At 35.2% G+C, this 20,884-nt stretch overlaps 1 protein-coding gene across 1 annotated transcript in view; it reads right to left on the bottom strand.

The window, feature by feature from the left end:
- LOC140150276 (uncharacterized) overlaps positions 1-20,884 on the bottom strand; it is a 154,797-nt gene that overhangs the window by 61,635 nt on the left and 72,278 nt on the right. The window contains 3 exon segments of the mRNA XM_072172281.1: positions 3,414-3,518; positions 5,269-5,445; positions 15,362-15,705. Of these exon segments, the coding sequence (XP_072028382.1) occupies positions 3,414-3,518; positions 5,269-5,445; positions 15,362-15,705 (626 nt within the window).

The following is a 20,884-nucleotide window of genomic DNA, read 5'->3' as shown; positions in this document are numbered from 1 at the left end:
AAGGGAACTGATTTTGACCATTTACTTTTTGACTAATCCGCGCATACGCGATAATCATTTGTTGGAAGTCTCCTATAAATGCTGTTCCTCACACATGTGCTCATTTACCCAATCAATAACCTGTCTGCATTCACTTAAACATTCCTTCAAAAAATAGCAAAACAATACCTATTGTCATCAATACCCGTGTCAAACCTTGGTCGCAAAAGTAATTGCTAGGTCGTTTTATATATCTATCCCAGCAAAGACACAAATGTTTTTAAAACGTTATAAACAGGTTATAAACAGTTGGTAAGTTTCAGCGGGTTCGCCGTCGGGACAAGTTTAGAACTGACAAGCTTTCGTCAGGAGTAGCTCTGACTTCTTCAGGACAAAGTACCTAAGAATGAGACATGTAGGCCGCCCTTTGCCTGCTGGTCAGGTGGCCCTGAAAAGAGCCGTTTACTGAAGAATGCCCTTGTCAACAGAGAACAAGCAAACCTCACCTATCTGTCAATGTAAAATGTTTGGTGGCTCTGAAAAGAGCCGTTCACTGAAGACTACCCCTTGTCAACAGAGAACAAGCAGACTTCGCATATCTGATAATGTAAAAGGTTTTGTGGCTCTGAAAAGAGTTGTTCACTGAAGACTGCCCCTTGCCAACAGAGAACATGCAAACCTCACCTATCTGCTAATGTAAAAGGTTTGGTGACTCTGAAAAGAGCCGTTCAGTGAAGACTGTCCCTTGTCAACAGAGAACAAGCAGACATCACCTATCTGCTAATGTAAAAGGTTTGGGTGGCTCTGAAAAGAGCCGTTCACTGAAGACAGCCACTTGCCAACAGAGAACAAGCATACCTCGCCTATCTGCTAAATATCAGGGTAAAACATGTCTTAGTTTTTGTCAAAACGTGTTAATAACATTTAAGTGTTGGGTTATAAAAAGGCGATGAACACATTTGAAAATGTTTTCTATGAAAAACACTGCAAAAACATTTTAAATTTTTTTTTAAATGTCATTGTAAAATATTTTGAACAAACATTTTTAAATCATATTTTGCAGCACGTTTAATATTATGTTAGTATTGAAGCAAGTTTTCCAAAATGTTTTTATGTTATTCAAACGTTTTATACCCTTCATATACCCTTTACATAAACTCGACATTTACACGTTTTCTGTACAACATTTTGTGTTTGCCGAGATGCTTATGCACGTCGTATATTTTGCACGTTTCCATGGTAACGTGTCACTGACCTATAAAGCAACATAGCAACACTCCCCTCAGACAATCTCTTTATTTGGTTGTCTGTGATTGATTTGTTGAAAGCTAAGTTTGACACATTGCCTTGGATTCTGTCAAGTCGGTGAATAGTCTGAACAAAATTCCATTACCAAAAATGTATTTTAAGACACACGTTTTGTGAGGGGATGATCCGGTTGCCGGCGTGGTAAAGAAAGGGTAGACATTTTGAATATACATTAACAAACTTCATAGACAGACTAATTTAAAATCTATGTATCTGTGAACGTTGTATCTGTGGTAGCCCATTAAAAATACTTTGTCTATACCTTTTGCAATGTAATGAACGCTTGCCTAAAGATTTAAAGCTCCTAAATCTTATTTGCTGGCTTTTGATTTATTATGTATTAGTATGTTCAATATCCGCTGTAAGCATCGAACCCTCCCTTACTAGGCGAGGTACGAGACTTGTAAACGTGTAGCTTTAAGGAACTAGCATGTCTTAGCACTTATAGTGCGAAAATCTTGAAGCTCTATCACATTATTTCCAGCAAGGGTATATGTTGGTGTCTTGTTAAACTGGAATGTGTGCCTATATTTTCTTCTAAGATAGCTCAAACTTCATTTTTATAACTTTTCATTCATTATACCCTCATTCCAGATATTTCAATTTCTTCGCAAAATTGTGTTAACGATTCTTTTATACAAAAGCCCGGTATGATAGTATCTTAGTGTATTTAAAAGGTGTCGTGCTACCTATTGCCTTGTCACTATTATTGTAAGGATATTCGCTCATCGGGCAAGGAGTTAAAACAAGCATTTGCAATCGACCGTGAACATCAAGGAAGCTGCTTTCGGAAATAGCGAAAATGCCTCCAAGCTAAATGTAAAGTCATATAGCCTTTGAGCTAGGCGTGTTCGTGGGGACATTTTATTTCATTGATCAAACCATGGATGGATGCATTTTAAAGCTGGATTACACACACCGAACACACACACGAACAAGTTATTGCATGGTGTCATATTGGTAACTCAAGATATACTATCAGAAACTATACCTTTAAGTTCCCCAAAGGTGAAATTATACACCATAACAAGCAATTTCACCATCATGACCATATTCTATAAAACTCTCCATAAAAATATATTTGATTAACCACGACAAGCATGAATCATTTAACCTATTACAAATTCTTAAAGGAAGAAAGTATGTCAATCTAATTGCACAATAAGGTTAAACATTGAAAAATTGTTAAAGAATGTTTTCAATTTGGTTTTCAAATGGTACAATTTTCTATTAAGGCCGTCGACGTATAATAAATTTCTTACTAGTATTTATTGCCTTAGTTGTATGCATGCAGAAAATAAATTCATGATGTTTCTGGCAAACACTAACAAAATATTTACGGCAACATTAAAGACAATGTGAATTAGAGCAAGAAATACGAATACCACTGAGACTCAAAAACTCGCTATTATCGAAGACAAAGTAAATTGACCCACAGGCATACACAAAACAGCGATGATATTTAACCGAGTATATTTGCATTATGTATTTAGGTTTTGGCGTTGTCTCTGACATTTAACAGATTGTTGCAACCCCTTCATTTTAAGATCTGCTTCTTCTTTGACATTGCCAATAGAAGAGTTAACTAAATGGGTCATGCTTCCAAAACGAATACTACATTTTAAGCATATTTCTGATCAAACGCATACGACTGGATTGGACGTTTTACCTTGTTTTTTATTTCCTTACAACGGTCGTCTCCAAGGGTCATTGGGGTATTTAGTGCAACCGACACAACGCTTAATGTTAATAAATTTTAATATTTCCCTCTATATCCTAAATGGCTTCCGTGTGGATTATGATCATGTCCTGTATGCCATGTGTGTGTTCAAAGCACCGACAATAGCACACTGAGACTTAAAATTCGCAAACCGTTTCAAAATACCTTTAATGAAATGTGCAGCGTTTTCAGCGTTAATTACGTATCGATATAAGATGTTCCAAGACAGATGTTTCAAAAGCATTACGCTCAATATACCTGTTAAAATATGCATGCGAGTCAATTCACTCGGCTCAAGTTGAGTCAGTGGAGTTTTGCAACTACTTTTATCTTCTAAATCTATACTATAAGCCCTAACTACTAGAACCACAACACAGTCCAGATGGATGGGAGTTTGCGGACTAACCTCTCGGAGCTGCTGCTCATACTCGGCCCTTTCTTGTAGTCTCTGCTCTTTTTCCTTGGTAATTTCTGTCTTGAGATCTTCCATTGTGAGATGACATTCATTCAGCTGTAGTTGTGAAATGGAGCACATGATGTCTACCATCTAAGCAACTATTTACTCTCTACTCAACTACAAGGTAAATTTGTCTACACGCCCCTTTCAAGCTTGACCTTAATACTATTAATAGGTCTTTTAAAGCATTAACATGTTCATATTGGACATTCCTGAACACTTTATAGGTGGTACAGGTGCACATTACCGAGTTCAACACTGAACATTGTAATGGCACATCTAACAAATTCACTGACCATAAACCCGTGCCTTATGTTATACATGATAAGAAAATAATGGTTATACGTGTACATAGTAACCATTACCGACCAAAAAACACATTGCCATTACGCCATGATAAAAGCCTGATAATTTATACTCTTATATTATCTAGTGCTTTCTTCGCATGGTTTCAGCACAGAAGCATCTAAATGCAATTGATGCGTTCAGGAATGCCACTATATTGACAAGATAATGGTGAAAATCTAGCGCACCTGTCAATGTCGTCAATTTAGTATGTTATTAACAAGAATGAGAGGCGAGAGTCATTTTGAAGGACATACGAGTTACACATGCATAATCCTTTCTAGACACACGTAGTATTTTCACACATTAAGGTCACTCGGAGAATTTATCAGATTTTTTTTATGTGAAATTAGTGAATAGCTTACATTAAACTGAGCTCTCTTATAATAAAGTGAAGTTTTTCGCATTTTCAATGGTTGTATTAAAAATGTTAACGACATTCGAATTCTCCCATTGTTCAACACAAGAAAATACATCAGATATAATTGCTGGATATTATTATGGCTTCTTTACATCATTAGGCACTGAAGCCATACAAATCTCCTTTATTTTTTAGTTTAACACAAGAGAATACACCACATGGAATATTTTCTTTAATTAACCTAATTTTACCAATTTAATGTTATCGTTCAAAATGACTGCTCTGGAATCCTCAATACATTGATGACATTGGTGAATCACTTGTACCGTTAAAACTCAGACATAACCAAAATGGCGACAGTATTTGACACATCGGTAGTGTATTAATGTAGGAATAACATCATTGCAGACAAGTGTATATCATATTTCTAAGGTAAACACGATAGTATCTTTAACATCCACTTTGTGGGCATGTTTGCGATTGCTTCATCGATAAAAATATTTGTCAAAAATGGCAGTCTTTCTCCCTTTGCAAGCATATTTTATAAATAATATCCTAATACTACTTTAAATTCAGATTTGTGTGTAATACTAATGAGATGTAAACGGGGTAATGAAGACACGATGTATTAAATTGTATGGTATTGCTTGATAAATAAATTTGAGAATGAAGTTAATTGGCCGCCAAATGTTAAATCATGTATTATGTATTAATGTCATTCAAATGATAGCAGGTTACTTATTTTCAATATAGAAGTGAAACATAATAACACATTACAAGTAAACAAAAACTGAATAGTATTACATTGCTCGTTAAAAGCCATCAGCTCCAAATAAAATGCAAATTTGCAACTTAAAGTTTCTGTATTAAATGCGAAAAAAATCAAACTTTTTCAAGGGAAGGTAACATTAAATGTTGCTTTCGTATGCAACTAATTAATGATCAATAATTAACTGATCGATCAATCAACTAATGGATCAATCAATCTACACAAAGTATTGCATTTCCAGTGTTAACTTGTCATAACATCCTGAATATCTCTTGTTTATATTTTATGGATCAGTAATTTTGTGTGAAACAAAGCGCCACCCTACTTACCTCAAACCTAAGCAGTTCTTTTTCTCGTTCTTTGTAAGCAGCATCAAAGGATAGACTGATAGGACTTGGCCCTTCGTCCCCGTTCAGCATCTCGGCTCGCTTCTCGGCGACACGGCATCGTTGTCTCTCTTCAGCAAGCTGCTTCTCAAGAGAATCAATGCGATCTCTAAGGCACTTCTATAGAATATGAAATGGAACAAAAACACCAGAAGTATTATGTTTTATTTACTTGTTCTAAATAGGTTTCTTGTATGTCTTAAAGGTGTTTGTTACAGTCAATATAGCTACCCTTAAACTAGACATCACACTATATTAGGTGTTTATATCGTGACATGAGTAGCAAAGATAACTGTATATCACTTGTACAGATATGATAGATGGCAATATCAATATGTTTTGTGGACTTATGCCAGCTCATTATAACACGGATAGACAGATGAAGCTATTACTCATATCATAAACCAACTTGATATTATCAACCATTTCATCATGCCAAATATCAATACTTAGTTCTATGTATGTATACTGCTGAATTACTGAATATTGCATCAAATAATCTGTAAATTCCATTAATTGTTAGGTGATTTACAATACAATGATTACGTGTTTTGTTTTATTAATGAACCTTGAGTTTATTTTGATCAGCTAGTATCGCCTGATTTGTTCAAATATTATTTGCTGCCGTTATGATACGTGTACCTTGCAGTGTTCCAAGCAGTTAATAATTCATATTTTTCACTTGATCAGAGTATATTTTACAGACCTATGATCAGTGAATGCGTCTTCAAAACAACGGCAACATTAACTATGTTGGACGATCACTAAAGCATACAAATGCCTGGTTTCTTTTGTACACTGAAGTATATTCTTTGATATTTTAATTGCAAGTTTGAAAAACCAATAATAGCATGTACTCACATATAACGTTTATGTAAGCTATTGAACGTATGAATTTTTAAATGTCAAATAAGCAGACATAGTCGAATGTGTCGTTATCTTAGCATTATCTTGCACTAGAATTCCGATTTTTATTATTAACATTTCCAATCTCTGATTTCCCTAATATAGTTTTGACTTTGTCACGCGCAAAGTGAGATTATTATGGATTATATCGCATATTCATGATGTTTTGTGTACATGATGTTAAACGTTTTAAGGGAGTATATCATAAAATTATGAACATAGGAAATATGGGTTCCGATGTGGTCTCTACATACTCGTAATTAGTCATTTTCAATGACTAACTACGTCGGTTCATGTAAAGGTTATGTAAACGTAATGGTGAGCTATACTATGTAGTATTTATAATTTTTATGTGCCTGTTGATTTGTTGATTTTCTTTCTGTCCTATCTACCATTGCTTTTTCACCATATTCTTCTCATTGAACTTTTAAATTGAATTCTTCTTTCTTACTTTTGACATCACGTAATGTCGCTTTACTATTTTCTAACATTGCAAAATTATGCAGGTCAATACCGGGGTTAATGTTTCATTTTCTAAATCAATATATCATTGAAAAATAACACTTCGATGTTCATTCTACAAATCATACACTTGGAAAACTTGCTTGATTTATTGTTGTTAATGAGTTACGCACGTTTTACAAAAGTGTTGTTGTTTCAGCCCTCTTTACAACATAAGTCAAGAACCAAAGGACCTACAAAGGTATATGTGATATTTAAATTCTTCCTCACGCTCGCTATGAAATGATCAATGCAATATTTCAAAGCTCATCTACCATGCGGTGAACTACCAAATTGCAACAGTTTAAAATAGTTGCTAACCTTAATAGAATAATAAGGCAACTTCCCATCGTTACTATGAATTTAAAACCGGACTTCATACTGTAGTCACAAGCGACACGCTATTGCTTTTAGCCAACAAATATGATTGTATTTCCCTACACAACAAAATACGATATTGCTGATTGGTCAATGACTAATATCTTACCGCCAGACACTGGAGTAATGTGTTCAATCAAATACATCAGTCAAAATCATACATGACATAGAAAAACAGGTACATGTAATTGATTTGGACTAAAAGACAATACGGTTTTCCTATAGATTGTTGTCAATTTGAGAGCAATCTTGTCAGACCTCAACTTGAGTATGTAGCCTCAGCTTGTGAGTCCATCTCTTGGAAATCGTTGGAAATGGTTCAGTGACAGGCTGTAAGTTTCATTTGTGAAGAGTTTGACTGAACGACACGTGTAGCACCTCTTCTGCATCAGCTGCAATTAAACCAGTTATCCACTAGAATACAGATGTCTCTATGCACAATGTTTCATAAAATCCATTCATGGCCCAAACATCGGCTTTCCACCAAACATCAAGCTTCACACAACCTCTAGAAGATCACACAACTTACGGTACATTCCAGATTTGGCTACCAGCAACACTTAAAAATACTCTTTCTTTGTGCGGTCCATTCCAACTTGGAAGATGCTACCAGTTGCAACACTCTCGATCAACTTGTTTTCCAGACCATAGATTTGCCAGCAGTGAGGGTCTTTTCAGCCCACTGCTACTCACCAAGTCATCTAATCAGCTGTCCCGTCCTTTTTACTAGCACCATTTGTTGTTCTGCACTCTGCACATTTCTGCACATTTATGAACGTCATCACATTATTCCTTGGATAAACTGAGCTTTGTTAGGAGAGCAACACTTGAAGACCTGAAGTGTCGAGTCATGACATTTGTGTTGCATTATTCTCCTGGAGAGATAGATAGAGAGAATGATCTTCCGGAGATATAGGATCATCATAGTTATCTATGTGATACAGGGTGACTGGTGCCTATGTACCACCCTCTTATGCCCCGTATCATAGCCATCATGTACTTCTTTGAGATTGATCCATACACGGCTGTTTAGTTCTAACATGGACTAAACATCTACCAAAAGGGGACACATTGGTGCATCATTCACATACAAGTTGACAAACCATTACAATTATTTCCGAAGATAGTGCAAACTATTTTTATTCTAAATCTGATATCTCCTGATTCGCTGACAGATAAGCAATGCTGACGAAAGCTTTAAAAACTGAGGGGAAATCTGAAACGGTGAAAATAAGTGGTTTAATAATTTTGCCCAATGTAACCGAATACGCAAAAAAAACACACAAAACATTGTTCTATCCTCATTAACAGGTCCAAGAATTATTGTTACATGAATTACCATGATTACTTGCTGAATCTAACTATAGCAAACAATGATATTTCAACATTTATTGCATTATCTACTTGAGGTTGATAAATAACAAAATGCTACGTACAAAAGAATAACACAAACAATTTAGCTGACTAGCTAATAACAAACGATTGCTGATACCATCAGAACCAATTTGCGTCCATCACCTTGTAAACAGGACTAGCGATGTCATGATTTGCAAGAAATACGGAAATCTCACCAACCTCTAATTCCGTTCCTTGTATTTTGCTACGGCTATAAGGTATCGACTGCATGGTCTAGGGCATTAAATCAAACTTAAAGCATGATGATATCATTGTCATGATAATGATTGTGCCATTAGGTCTATTATATTTTATTAACTTGGAAGTATATGATCCTTTTTCCTTTTACAATAAAATTGTTCTTCTGGGCTTACAAAATTAATCACTGTTTGTCTAATTAAATCCCTAAAATATGACAAGGAAAATCAAAGAATGTATATCATCCGAGAGCCATAATAGATAGCTATATAAATATGTTTAGTGGGCTTATACCAACTCATACCACGGATAGACATATAAAGCTATTAGGATATCATAAACCACAGATAACTTGATAGTATCAAACATTTCACCCTGCGAAACACCTATTTAATATCCAATTCTAAATTTAAACACATATTTTATTAAATTTCACTACACAGAATAATATTTAAATTTAAAATAGCTCTACCATAATTGGTATTGAGTACTGCAGAGCTCTACCTCTTAATATCCAATTCTGTGTTTTATATATATTGCTGAATACTGCATAGTTCGTGTGTTTCCGAAATAATTTGTAAAAGGAAAATTCTAATAATTAATGAATCTTAAATAATTTATTTTCATCAGCTAGTATCGCCCTATTTGTTCAGACCCATACGCTGTTGTTATGCAACGTACACATTGTTCAAAGCAGTTTCACTTGATCAGAATATATATATTATTCTTGATCAGAGGATATTTACAGACCCAGTGTTTCGCTTTGCATTTGTATAGCGATGTTTATCTTATATTGTGATCTGTGATTGCGTCATCAACACAACGGCAACATTTACTATGTTAGACGATCACTAAGGCATACGAATGCCTTGTTTCTTTTGTACATTGTCACATTGTAGTATATTCTTCGATATTTTGATTGCATGTTTGAAAAACCAATAGTAACATGTACTCGCATATAACGTGTATGTAAGCTATTGAACGTATGAATTTTTAAATGTCAAATAAGCAGACATAGTCGAATGTGTCGTTATCTCGGAATTAACTTGCATTAGAATTCTGTTTGTCATTAATAACATTTCCAATCTCTGATTTCCCTTATACAGTTTTGATTTTGTCAGGCGCAAAGTGAGATTATTGTGGATTATAGCGCATGTTCATGATATTCTGTTTACACGATGTATAACGTTTTGAATATATTATATAGGTTATCATGAACATGGGAAATATGAGTTACTAAATAGTCTCTACATACTCGTAATTAGTCATTCTAAATGACCAACAACATAGGTTCATGTGATGGTCAAATTATGTAAACTTCATAGCGAGTATTATGTAGTATTTATGCGCCTTTTGATTTATTGTGTTTTTCTGTCCTCTCTAAAATTAATTTCTTACAGCCTATTCTTCTCATTTAACTTGTATTCCACTTTCACAGCTGAGCGTTTTAATCGAATGAGGCAACTATCCACCATCGTTACTATGGATCTAAACCAGACTTTATACTTCAGTCACAAGCGACACACTATTGGTTTTAGCCAACAAATGTGACTGTTTTTCCCAACGCAATAAAATACGATACTGATCATTGGTCATAATGCCCAATATCGCCATAGAGTAATGTTTTCAACCAAAGACATCAGTCAGTCAAAATCATACATGACATAGAAAAACAGGTACATGTAATTGATTTGGACTAAAGACAATACGGTTTCCTCAGGATATCCTGCAGATTGCGTCGTGTCATGACATTTAAGTTGCGATATACTCCTGGTGAGATAGATAGAAGGAATGATCATCCGGAGATATGGGGATCATCACAGTTATCTATATGATAGAGGGTGACAGGTGCCCATGTACCACTCTCTCATGCCCCGTTTCATAGCTATATTATGTACTTAACTATTTAAGAATGATCCATACACGGCTGTTTAGTTCTAAATGAACTAAATCATCTACCAAAAGGGGGGCACATGGTGCCATATTTCAAAACACTTTCAACCTCCTTTCAAACATTGACAGTGTAAATTGTTTTTTTCTAAATCGGATGTCTCATGATTCTCAAACAGAAAAGGTTTGTCAAATATGCTAAACCAAAACGGGCGAGAATAAGTAGTTCTATATTAATTTTGTTCCACTGTATTGTGTAATTGCAATTCGTGAAAAAACACCATTCTGCTATTCTCATTAAACGGTCAATGAATTCTTGTTATAAGAATTACTTGGTGTTATGCTGAATCTAACTACCAAACAAAATTCAAAATCTAATGCATTATCGATTTGAATAAGGGCAGTAAAAAGTATACGTACTAAGATCACAAACAATTTAGTTGACTGGCTAATAATAACAAACGATTGCTGATACCATCAGAACCAATTTGTGTACATCACCTCATAAACGGGACTAGCGATGTCATGATTTGCAAAAAAATATGGAAATCTCACCAAGCTCTCACTAAGTTCTTTGTATATATTTTATAGGACTATGCGGTATTGACTACATGATCTAGGGCATTGATTCAAGCTTGAATCATGATGATTGTCATGATAAAGATTGTGCAATCAGGAACATTCTTTTTAATAACTTTAAAAGGACAGTTTGCTCCTTCTTCCTCTCTACATGTGCTTCTGGGCTTTCTACGATAGTCAGTGTTTGGGTGATTACAGTCCCTACAGATGACAAGCAAATTTAAGTAAGGGGTTGTATTACACTAATAACATGTGTTTTTGATGGCGATTAATATGGCACGCGAGACAAGACAAAAAACGGCGAGACTTAAAAAATGACGTCCAGTTTAAAAATGACGCCGAGAATAAAAAAATTAACGCCGAGAATGAAATGATAACGTCGAGAATGAAATAATAACGTCGAGGTTTAAAATACAACGTTGAGTTCAAAACGATGACGGTGAGATTGTAAAACCAACGCCGAGTTTGTAACGAGTTTTTTCGCGTCAGATTTTTTCGCGTCCAGATTTTTTCGCGCCGAGAAGCGCCCTCTATAGTCTTTCTGTATATATTATATCTCAATACTAGTAATTATTATAAACCATGCAATTTATTGATTATTTACTAATATTATTCATATTTGAAAGAAACAACAATGATAAAGATAGCACTTGAGCTGTGATTATTGGCAGTATATTGTTCATGTTTCATTGTAGGTAATTGCTATGCGTGTTAAAGTCCATGATAGTGATAGTGTCTCCTTATCTATGGTTGAATCCAGCATGGTCTTGACTTGGTGGAGGTCAGTGCAGAACTGCCTAGCACATGAAAAAGCACATAGTATGGGGTGGGTTACCATGGTTATCAGGTCAAATTGCAAGGATAGGACAGGAAATGGGCAAGGTCAGTGATGTAATGTTAGGTATGGGTAGCAGGTAGGGTCAAAATGGGTTAACAAAGACACATTGGGTATGCAGGCAACATATAAAGACAAAACATGAAATGTATACCTGTTACAATAATTTGAGTGATAATTCATGTTTGACCTATTGGCTCTGGGGAGTGTACAGGGTGTCCCAGAACAATAAAAAAAACTGGACCTAAGTTGAGAAATAGGCATCAGAATCCAAATATTTAAAAAACAGCGTATAGCCCAATATAATACGATGATTTTACTTGAATCAGTTGAATGATTGCGAATAAATTAGCGATTACATAACGCATGAATTAATCACTTCATTTCAAGTTTGAAAGAAAGTTCATTCAGAATCAGAATCAGCATTTTATAGACAATCACCCAAACAAAGCAGGTATAAGTCAAACTAGACATTAAATGAAAATACAGGATCGAACATAGAGAATACAACATATTATTATGAACATGAGAAATTAACTATCATTACTTAACATGTTTAAAGAACGTTTTTAAGCAGAATGAATGAAATTAGCAAGAGCAGTGATGGCATCATTCTCATTATCGCTCATAATGAATATAAACTTATTATATTATCATTAAGGTTGCCAATATCAAAAATTCAAACAAAGTACATGCCAATGGGCTTTATATTTTAGTAAAATCCTTTTCGTTCTTTAAATAATCAAAGTTTTCCCGGACAAAATGTTACTTTAAATATTGTCCTGAATAATGAATGCAAAAGTTTTAAACAAAACATTGCACAGTATCAACTATACACTGTAAATTGGCTAGAACACATTGAACACGTCAGTCCCCCTAAAAATCATAATAGAAGAAACAAAGTAATAATTCCCATGTGCATCTTCCTTTTTAGCACCTTTTTTGGGCCCAAATGGGTAAAATTACACAATTGTACGCGCTTCGTGCGCGATGACCCATCAAATAGCAAAACGCACGTTCATCTAGGGCTAAAATAGTCCAAAATTGAAATATTTTCGTGCGCACAAAAAGTCCCATCAGCGAAACCGGAATGCTCGTCCCCTACTAGCCCCCCTAAATGTTAATGCTTCCACCGCGACTGCTTAAAGCAGGATTAACATAACACCGTTGGATTATGAGAGGACTAACTTTAATGAGATACACAATCTTTATAAGGAAGGGGTGAGCACTATGAAAAAGCGGTGGGGGGGGGGGCACTTCAATATGAAATGTATATAGGTGTAGGGCTGACACTTTCACAGTAAGGGGCATTTGGTGAGACCAAAATATAAAAAATATGGGGTCATTGGGTGAGAACATACATATTGGCATTTGGTGAGATCAAAATGTACAAAATATGGGGTCATTGGGTGACAGACGGACCGTTTGGATCTAAATTAGTCGGGGCATTGGGTAAGAATGACCTTTTTCAAAATAAGGTCTTCGGACGAGACCCTCGAAAATTGAATTTCTAGTTCTAAATGGCTTCAAATGGCTTTGTTATTTCAAAATAAGTAACAAAATCAGTGATAGATGACTCGTTGCTGTTCAAATTGATATACATGTATAAGGGTCTTTGGGTGACAGATCAAAAGGAAAAAATAAGGAGTATTTGTGTGACAGAGCATGGGGTCTTTGGGTGACTGCGGTGCTGAAAGGGGGAGTCTTAATGGCCCTACATACGCGTCACTTCCCCCCGGAAATTGCATTGATGCGGGCATTATATCATGATTATAGTAGGCCCTAATCGCTCATTTCTTCACAAACAGTCAACCGAATCAAATATAATTTGCGTACATAATAATATTATAATAATATGATGCACAATACAATGAGCTAAACGCCGCTTTTTACATTTTTCCGATGCCTATTTCTTGACTTATGTCCAAATTCATTCACCAGGGTATTTCTGGTACACCTTGTATATCATGTTATGCTGGTTATTTAAATTTCACACGACATAAGAGTCATTCCATTGAACTGACTATGGCAAGTGTAACTAGAAAGGTCGTAACTTAATTACACAAATGCTCTTCTACCATATTCTTCCTAGTTGTTCCACGGAATTAACCTCGGAATCAATGTCTGTCCTCTGAATCTCACTCATAAGATTTGCCACACTCACCATATTCTTTTATTTCCGCCATTACAGATATTGAAAATGACTAGCTATTTGGACCATGTCAACATGGCCAATCAAAAACTATAGAGGGCGCTTCTCGACGCGAAAAAATCTGGACGCGAAAAAATCTGGACGCGAAGAAACTCGGCGTTACAAACTCGGCGTTGGTTTTACAATCTCAACGTCATCGTTTTGAACTCAACGTCGTATTTTAAAACTCGACGTTATCATTTCATTCTCGACGTCATTTTTTCATTCTCGGCGTCATTTTTAAACTGGACGTCATTTTTAAGTCTCGCCGTTTTTTGTCCGGTGTGGCGTGCCATAGATTAATTGTAAAAATATAAAAAGGAAAGTGTTGACATAAATAGGTAGTGTCACGATTAAACAGCTATTGATTTAATGACACAGTGTTTTTAACGAATATAATATTCAAACTTTTCCAAAACATTGTGTTTTTGTGTAACATATATAGCACCATGAGAAGTGTAAACGGTAAAATTTGTTATTACAAATGACATTTTAAGTCAGTATAAAAAAGAAAACCAACATATTGTGCTATTATGAATTTCATACATATTTAATATTACTTATTGCAAAAGATTCAAACGTATTTGATTTATGTTAACCTACTTCATATTTCCTACAATATTACACAGAACTTGTAATAAGTGAAAGTTGATGCTGTTAGCAGATTATGTAAAATATGTATATGTTCAGATTACTTAACAATCAACACTTAACGAGTGAAAAGCTATTAACAATGCAAACTGAAAATCAGTAGTATTTATCAAGTTCTACAAATGTTTGCACCTGGGTTGAAATTGACTCTCTCATAATCACGTCGATGCAAAATTATATAGGAAGCAAACCTCATAATCTGCAGACACGTTAAATAGAGGTAATGCATTTCGAAATAGTACATATTTTTGGAAAAAGTATAAGATTGATGGTGTCAATCTTGACGGAAGCAAACACCCTCTTGCCATCCTCCTTGTAATGTGTTGGCATTTTGCCTTATATTATACAGGCAACGTTTTTTGTAATAACAAAATATTGTGTTAGAACTTCCTCTGTGGAAGTACTTTCTAGGTACGAACTACTCTTCAACGTGATTTTTACAATTATTCATTTCTCAATAATGTGCCGATTGAATAGACTTGAAACATGCAACCCTTTCCCCCTGCACTTACCTCATAATTGACGTCTCCCGGTTTAGCTGCAAACACATCATCTACTTGAGTACTGGTAACAGTTGGTACGTCTCCCATTGTAATTGATTTAGGTGGTTGTCCGGTAGATGGGGAAGCCTGTTTCAGATCTTCCTCCAATTTCTGTGCTCTTTCTTCCACAATCTTCAACTGGTGTTCTAGAACTTCCCGGTTGCTATGTAGAGAAGCTAACTGGTCTTGGTAGAGACTTTCACGGCCTTGGGTCTCCTCCCTGATTCTGACATTATCTTGTCGAGCCTGGATCAGCTCTTTTTCCTGCTGTTCTTGTGTCACTTCTTTACTTCTTACTATGAGTAGTAGGTCTCCTGTTATAGGCATAATAAGTGAGGGAGAATTTAACATAGTCATATCATAATGCAATAATAATGATGGTTTAAAAGATTATGGGATCGGTTATCCTGACAGAGGTGATAGGAAATGGGATAGCTAAGAACAGGTAATAGTGATATTAATGCTTGGACTACATTGATATAGAGTCCCTCAGGATTCATTTACGTTTATGAAACATTATTGAAGTCGACAAAACGTACATTGAGAAATGTATTATATATAAATGCTATTGTTGCACTTATCATAGTAGGTAATCTACGCTTTACAACATTATTGGGAAGAGACAAAGACGGATAATGTGCATTTGGCTTGCGCAAGTAAACGGTTCAGTTTAATCTATTCCAGTTTGTTACGTTTTGGCAAACAATTACACGATAGTTGCGTATTATCTCTAACAGCATTCTCCATAATCTTCATCATTGGACTTGATTCTTCCAATTCGAATAAATGTATAGATGTTGCGTTGTACAATATTGTACTTCAAATTAGCCAAATGCAAATTATAAATTAATTAGGCTTATTGATTACAATTACACCAATGAAGTATAAAGGTTTCGTTTCAAAGACATGACTGAGGTTATAAAAAGCACTGTATTCGCTTGCTATGTTATACTGCTACATATTATTTAATTATTTCATCTGTTAGCGCATATTAATATGCCACAGTGGTCAGGCAAATATGAGGGTTATTCTACTTTTATTGAGCGTCTTTTAACTCTCCTCAGCCTACAGACCTATACTGTTCTTGTCAACTCTAACTAAAATAGGCATAGATAAGTATAAAACGGACATGGATTTTACTTAGTCCATGCCAAGGAAGGGGAAACAAGCGATAGAGGATGTATAAATGTATAGATTACCTCAACGTCATAATAGTAGTACTATGCTTTCAACTATACTATGAAAGTTTCGACATAATTTTCACCAAATAGCCTACATGAAGGTATTGGCAGTAGCAGACAGAACTATATAATACAACCATTTTGCAGGGACGAACCGCGGTTCTTCTAAATGTAAATGTATTGGAGGGAAATTGCAATAGTGTGTAAGAGGTTGATATCGGTATCTTACACTCGGAAGATTCGAGCTTGTTTCAATTTGTTTCTGGTTATTTAAACCCTAACCCTAAACCTAACCCTAAATTCCTATTCAAAAGCATGTAAAAATGAACCAGGATTCTTCTCTGCATTATGACGACTAAAATACACCTCTCTGACAGGGTTTTACTCGTTTAATACATCAGTTGAGAAATGGTCGCTGACAGTTTGTATTATGGACATGTCGCCGTACTTGTCACCCGCGTGAAGGAGATGAATATCGATAGCCTAAGTTATGCTATAGATTTTCATTTCAACATTGCCTCCCAGGTTTGACCATCTAAATTGGTAAGCTCAGTTTTCACCTCAACGATTATACTTCTTTAGGTTTGCGTCTGCGTGAGATCTCAGAAAGATATCTTGGCATTGCGATCTTATAAATTTAATACTGATCCTTTTTTACTTGAACGTTGACATGATCGAGACAACCATCTTGAAAAGTTTATATTACGTCTTGATTGTAAAAATAAACTCTTATCTCTGTGTCCTGCGAAGATTTTACAAAGCTCAAATCATAATCATTCGCAAGATATAAGCTGTAAAAGGACCACTATATTATTTTTCAGCAGAATTGGTACGCTATATAATAAGTGTTAAACATTGTATTGTCTAAATGTGATTTAAAATTCATCTTACCATTATTATTAGAACTTGTTGTATATTAAGAATGATAAAGGTGATAGAACACTCAAACAGATTTGTTTGAACGAAATGTTAAAAAAATTGTACCACAATAAGCAATTTTCCTGTCATCATGGTACTAAAAAACCTTATTATCATATCAAAACCCCATGGCGCACATAACAATTATGATACGAATGTAAGGTAAAGTAGTATTAACCTTGCAGGCATCATGTGTCACCAGGTACTTATATATAGCATTCTTTTCACAAAACGCCGGATCATGTAGATAACATTAATATCATTTTCATATAAGACCATAATGTCGAGCATTCGGGACCTTTCTTTTCTGAAGAAATAAGCATACAACGAAATGTGAAATATGTTATTTTGAGAGAAGATGACAAAAAAGAAGAAGATAATGACAAGTGGAAGATAATGACACAGAAGAAGATAATGGCAAACAAGATAACGAAGAAATGGAAGACAGAGAAAACAAGAAAATGGGTGATTCGATTTAAGTGGACCTCAGTCAAAGGACACGGTTCGTCCATTTCGAATTAAAATTAATACACTCTGCCAGTAATGTCCAGGTAAACGGTACTCGTAAGAACGCGAGCAATGCGACTATTGCGAATCGAATTACTCTATAACTTGTTTATAACTGCTACTACACGACTGGACAAGTTCGCGTCAAGTTTCTAGAATTAGGCATACATGTTTAGCAAGGTTGGAAGTCCTGACGGAAATCCATAATAGACACAAAGTCAATAGAGTTGCAAATAGGTGTTAGAAATTTGTTAGAAATATAAAAAAAACCATTTCCTACTTTCACACGGGAATATTAAACATATTAACAATTTAAAGACAATGTCTCTTTTAATGTCGGGTGGCTGAATATTTAGAAATATCTTGAGAGTCACAAGAATTTTGCATTATGCAATTATATTTCACAAATGTGTTTTGAGCCGAAAAAGGGACGTGACCAATGTGAAAGTTTGAACTTTATAAAGCTTTTAATGATCAATATAGAGCACGATTTTGATTAAAATTGTACAAATGGGCAAACATCTTCAACAGGAATTGACCAGAAAATAATGTAGAAAGGATACATCTTCCCATTTTATAAACCGATTTTTCAAGACCATTATTTAGGTCGAATATTGTCCGCATTTTTATGAGTGCCAATATATATTTTCAGAGTGTTATCACAACCCTCATCCTGACTGCCAACCAATTTTAATCTAAATACATATCACCTATCTATTTAACCTAATAGCTTAAAATACGTCCGAACAAACGCACATGAATAGTTTTGTAAACGTATACTTAATTTGAGTCTGGATGCCTTACTTCACCTTTTGCAACATTTGAATCAGAATATTTTAACACCGGGTACTTATTTCTTTAAGACTGATCGGGTATTTCGGTACACTGCGCGTAGATCTTCATATTTAATAAACTCACGTCACGAATTAGACAAAAAGGAGACTTTGAATGACAATTTTAGAAAGTATGAGCCAATCTGACCTAATTTCGTTAAATTCACTGAAGGATATGCTGTCTCTTATTACAATGTCCGACATCAACTGTGTTTCCTTTTTCCTTTTTTGGCACCATATGAACACGTGTGACGCAAATATGAACTGATAGAACTTGATAAATGCTAAGCTGATCACAAATATGGATATAGCGAGTGAAAAGGCTCAAAAATGCAATCTTACTGTTTCGTTTTGCAATCAGATATGTAGGCTGAAAACGTCGAACGTTATTAAAACTGTTCCTATAGCATTGCGCGTACATTCAGAATGCACATTTCCAAGCGTGATAGCGGCAAGTCGTGCGTGATTGCGGCAAGTCATGCGTAACATGCATTTCATCACGTCATCATGTTCTAATGTACTATCCCATCCCTAGATCCATTCCTAACTGTGTAGTTGTTAACATTCGTTGAACTTGTAGTTTACAACTACAAAACTTTTTATGTTTTGGGTTAAAATAGAAAGCAAAACAAAATATGACATAATTGTCTTTCTGTGAGTCATTCATGACATAGGATTTTGTCCGAAAAGCAAATGATACAGCATTTGATGCCTTACTGCCGTCTATTGCATTCGGGTTTATATATTGCTCATTTGAACTGCTATTGACTTTTGGTTACACATTTTGTAACTCCAGCGAGCAATGATCATCTTTCATCTTCAGCTGAGTGTCGCCTCGGGGTATGGAAAGAGAGACAACTCATGACTTCACTTCATTCTTCACTATCTGTGCTAACATAATCCGGTTTAAGTAAGGGGTCACAGGTTCATGTGTTAATTGCTTGCCCATCTTTTGATCTGGATTAGATATAGCGGTGGGATGTTCATTACAAGACGCGCTAACTCCCGCAGAGTGTTGTCTCTGGAAATGTGACTCTTTTGCTGCTGTTGCATATCTGATGCATACCAAACTTTGCCCTAGCGCCTCTTGGTGTGGTTTACATGGCTTTGAGTTTATCTACAAACGCCGCAGTTAATTTTTATCTCCTTCTTCTTATCCCATCTCGGTGAATGACATACAATGAAACACATAACAAAATTATGTATATCGAAAGTGACGTCAGCTGTTGCATGCTGGGTAATCTGAAGAAAATTTGAGCAGGACGGGTGGCCTTATAGCCTTTCGAGCTAATTAACTCGCGCCACAAGAGGGCGTTTGAAAATGTAATTGATTCCTTTGCGCCTACTGGTGTTGTATGTTTGTTTACTTTAAAATAGATTTTACTAGTTTAATGAACCAAGCAACCAAAAGATAAAAGACTATTAATTGAAACGATAAGCTCAATTACTGACATAAAGATGCAAAAGAAGCTTGTCTATTCTTATACTAATAGCAGTTGCATGCATTGGAATACTTAAAGAGAATCTGTCCTTTGGAAACAGTAACTAATAAGACAACAAAATCATAATTTTTTTCAAAGAGTTTATTTCATTGCAAGTCACTCTACACAAATTCCCCCACTAATAATGAATGTCAAATCTTTAGGAGGTATAATAATGGTATTATGATACAGCTAAGATATGATCAAACTGGCACTCTTATTTGATTAATCAGCATGAGATCACACACGTAACGCAACTCCAAATATATATGATACTTGATATGACTTAAAGTCTGATATTCCTGATCAAATTTGCTGAGATTTACGAATTATATCACGCAAAATTTTTTATCTATACCGGACATAAAGGAGTGATACGGTTGATGACTTTTCTTACATTGTTTTTGTGTGCATAAAATATTGGATATATATAGGGTGAGGTGGTAAGCTTGGAAAGTTGAGAAAATGTGCTATTCCATTTTAAATCCATACATCCACACATGTAAGACAGACCTTAATATCCAGGGAATGAAGCCACCCATTCATGTATCTCCATTTTATCCATTTTAAAGT

Source organism: Amphiura filiformis, chromosome 4 (assembly GCF_039555335.1).
Source record: "Amphiura filiformis chromosome 4, Afil_fr2py, whole genome shotgun sequence".
Lineage (NCBI taxonomy): Eukaryota > Metazoa > Echinodermata > Ophiuroidea > Amphilepidida > Amphiuridae > Amphiura > Amphiura filiformis.
Note: the sequence above shows the minus strand (reverse complement) of the source record. Positions and strands in the feature narration are given on the sequence as shown.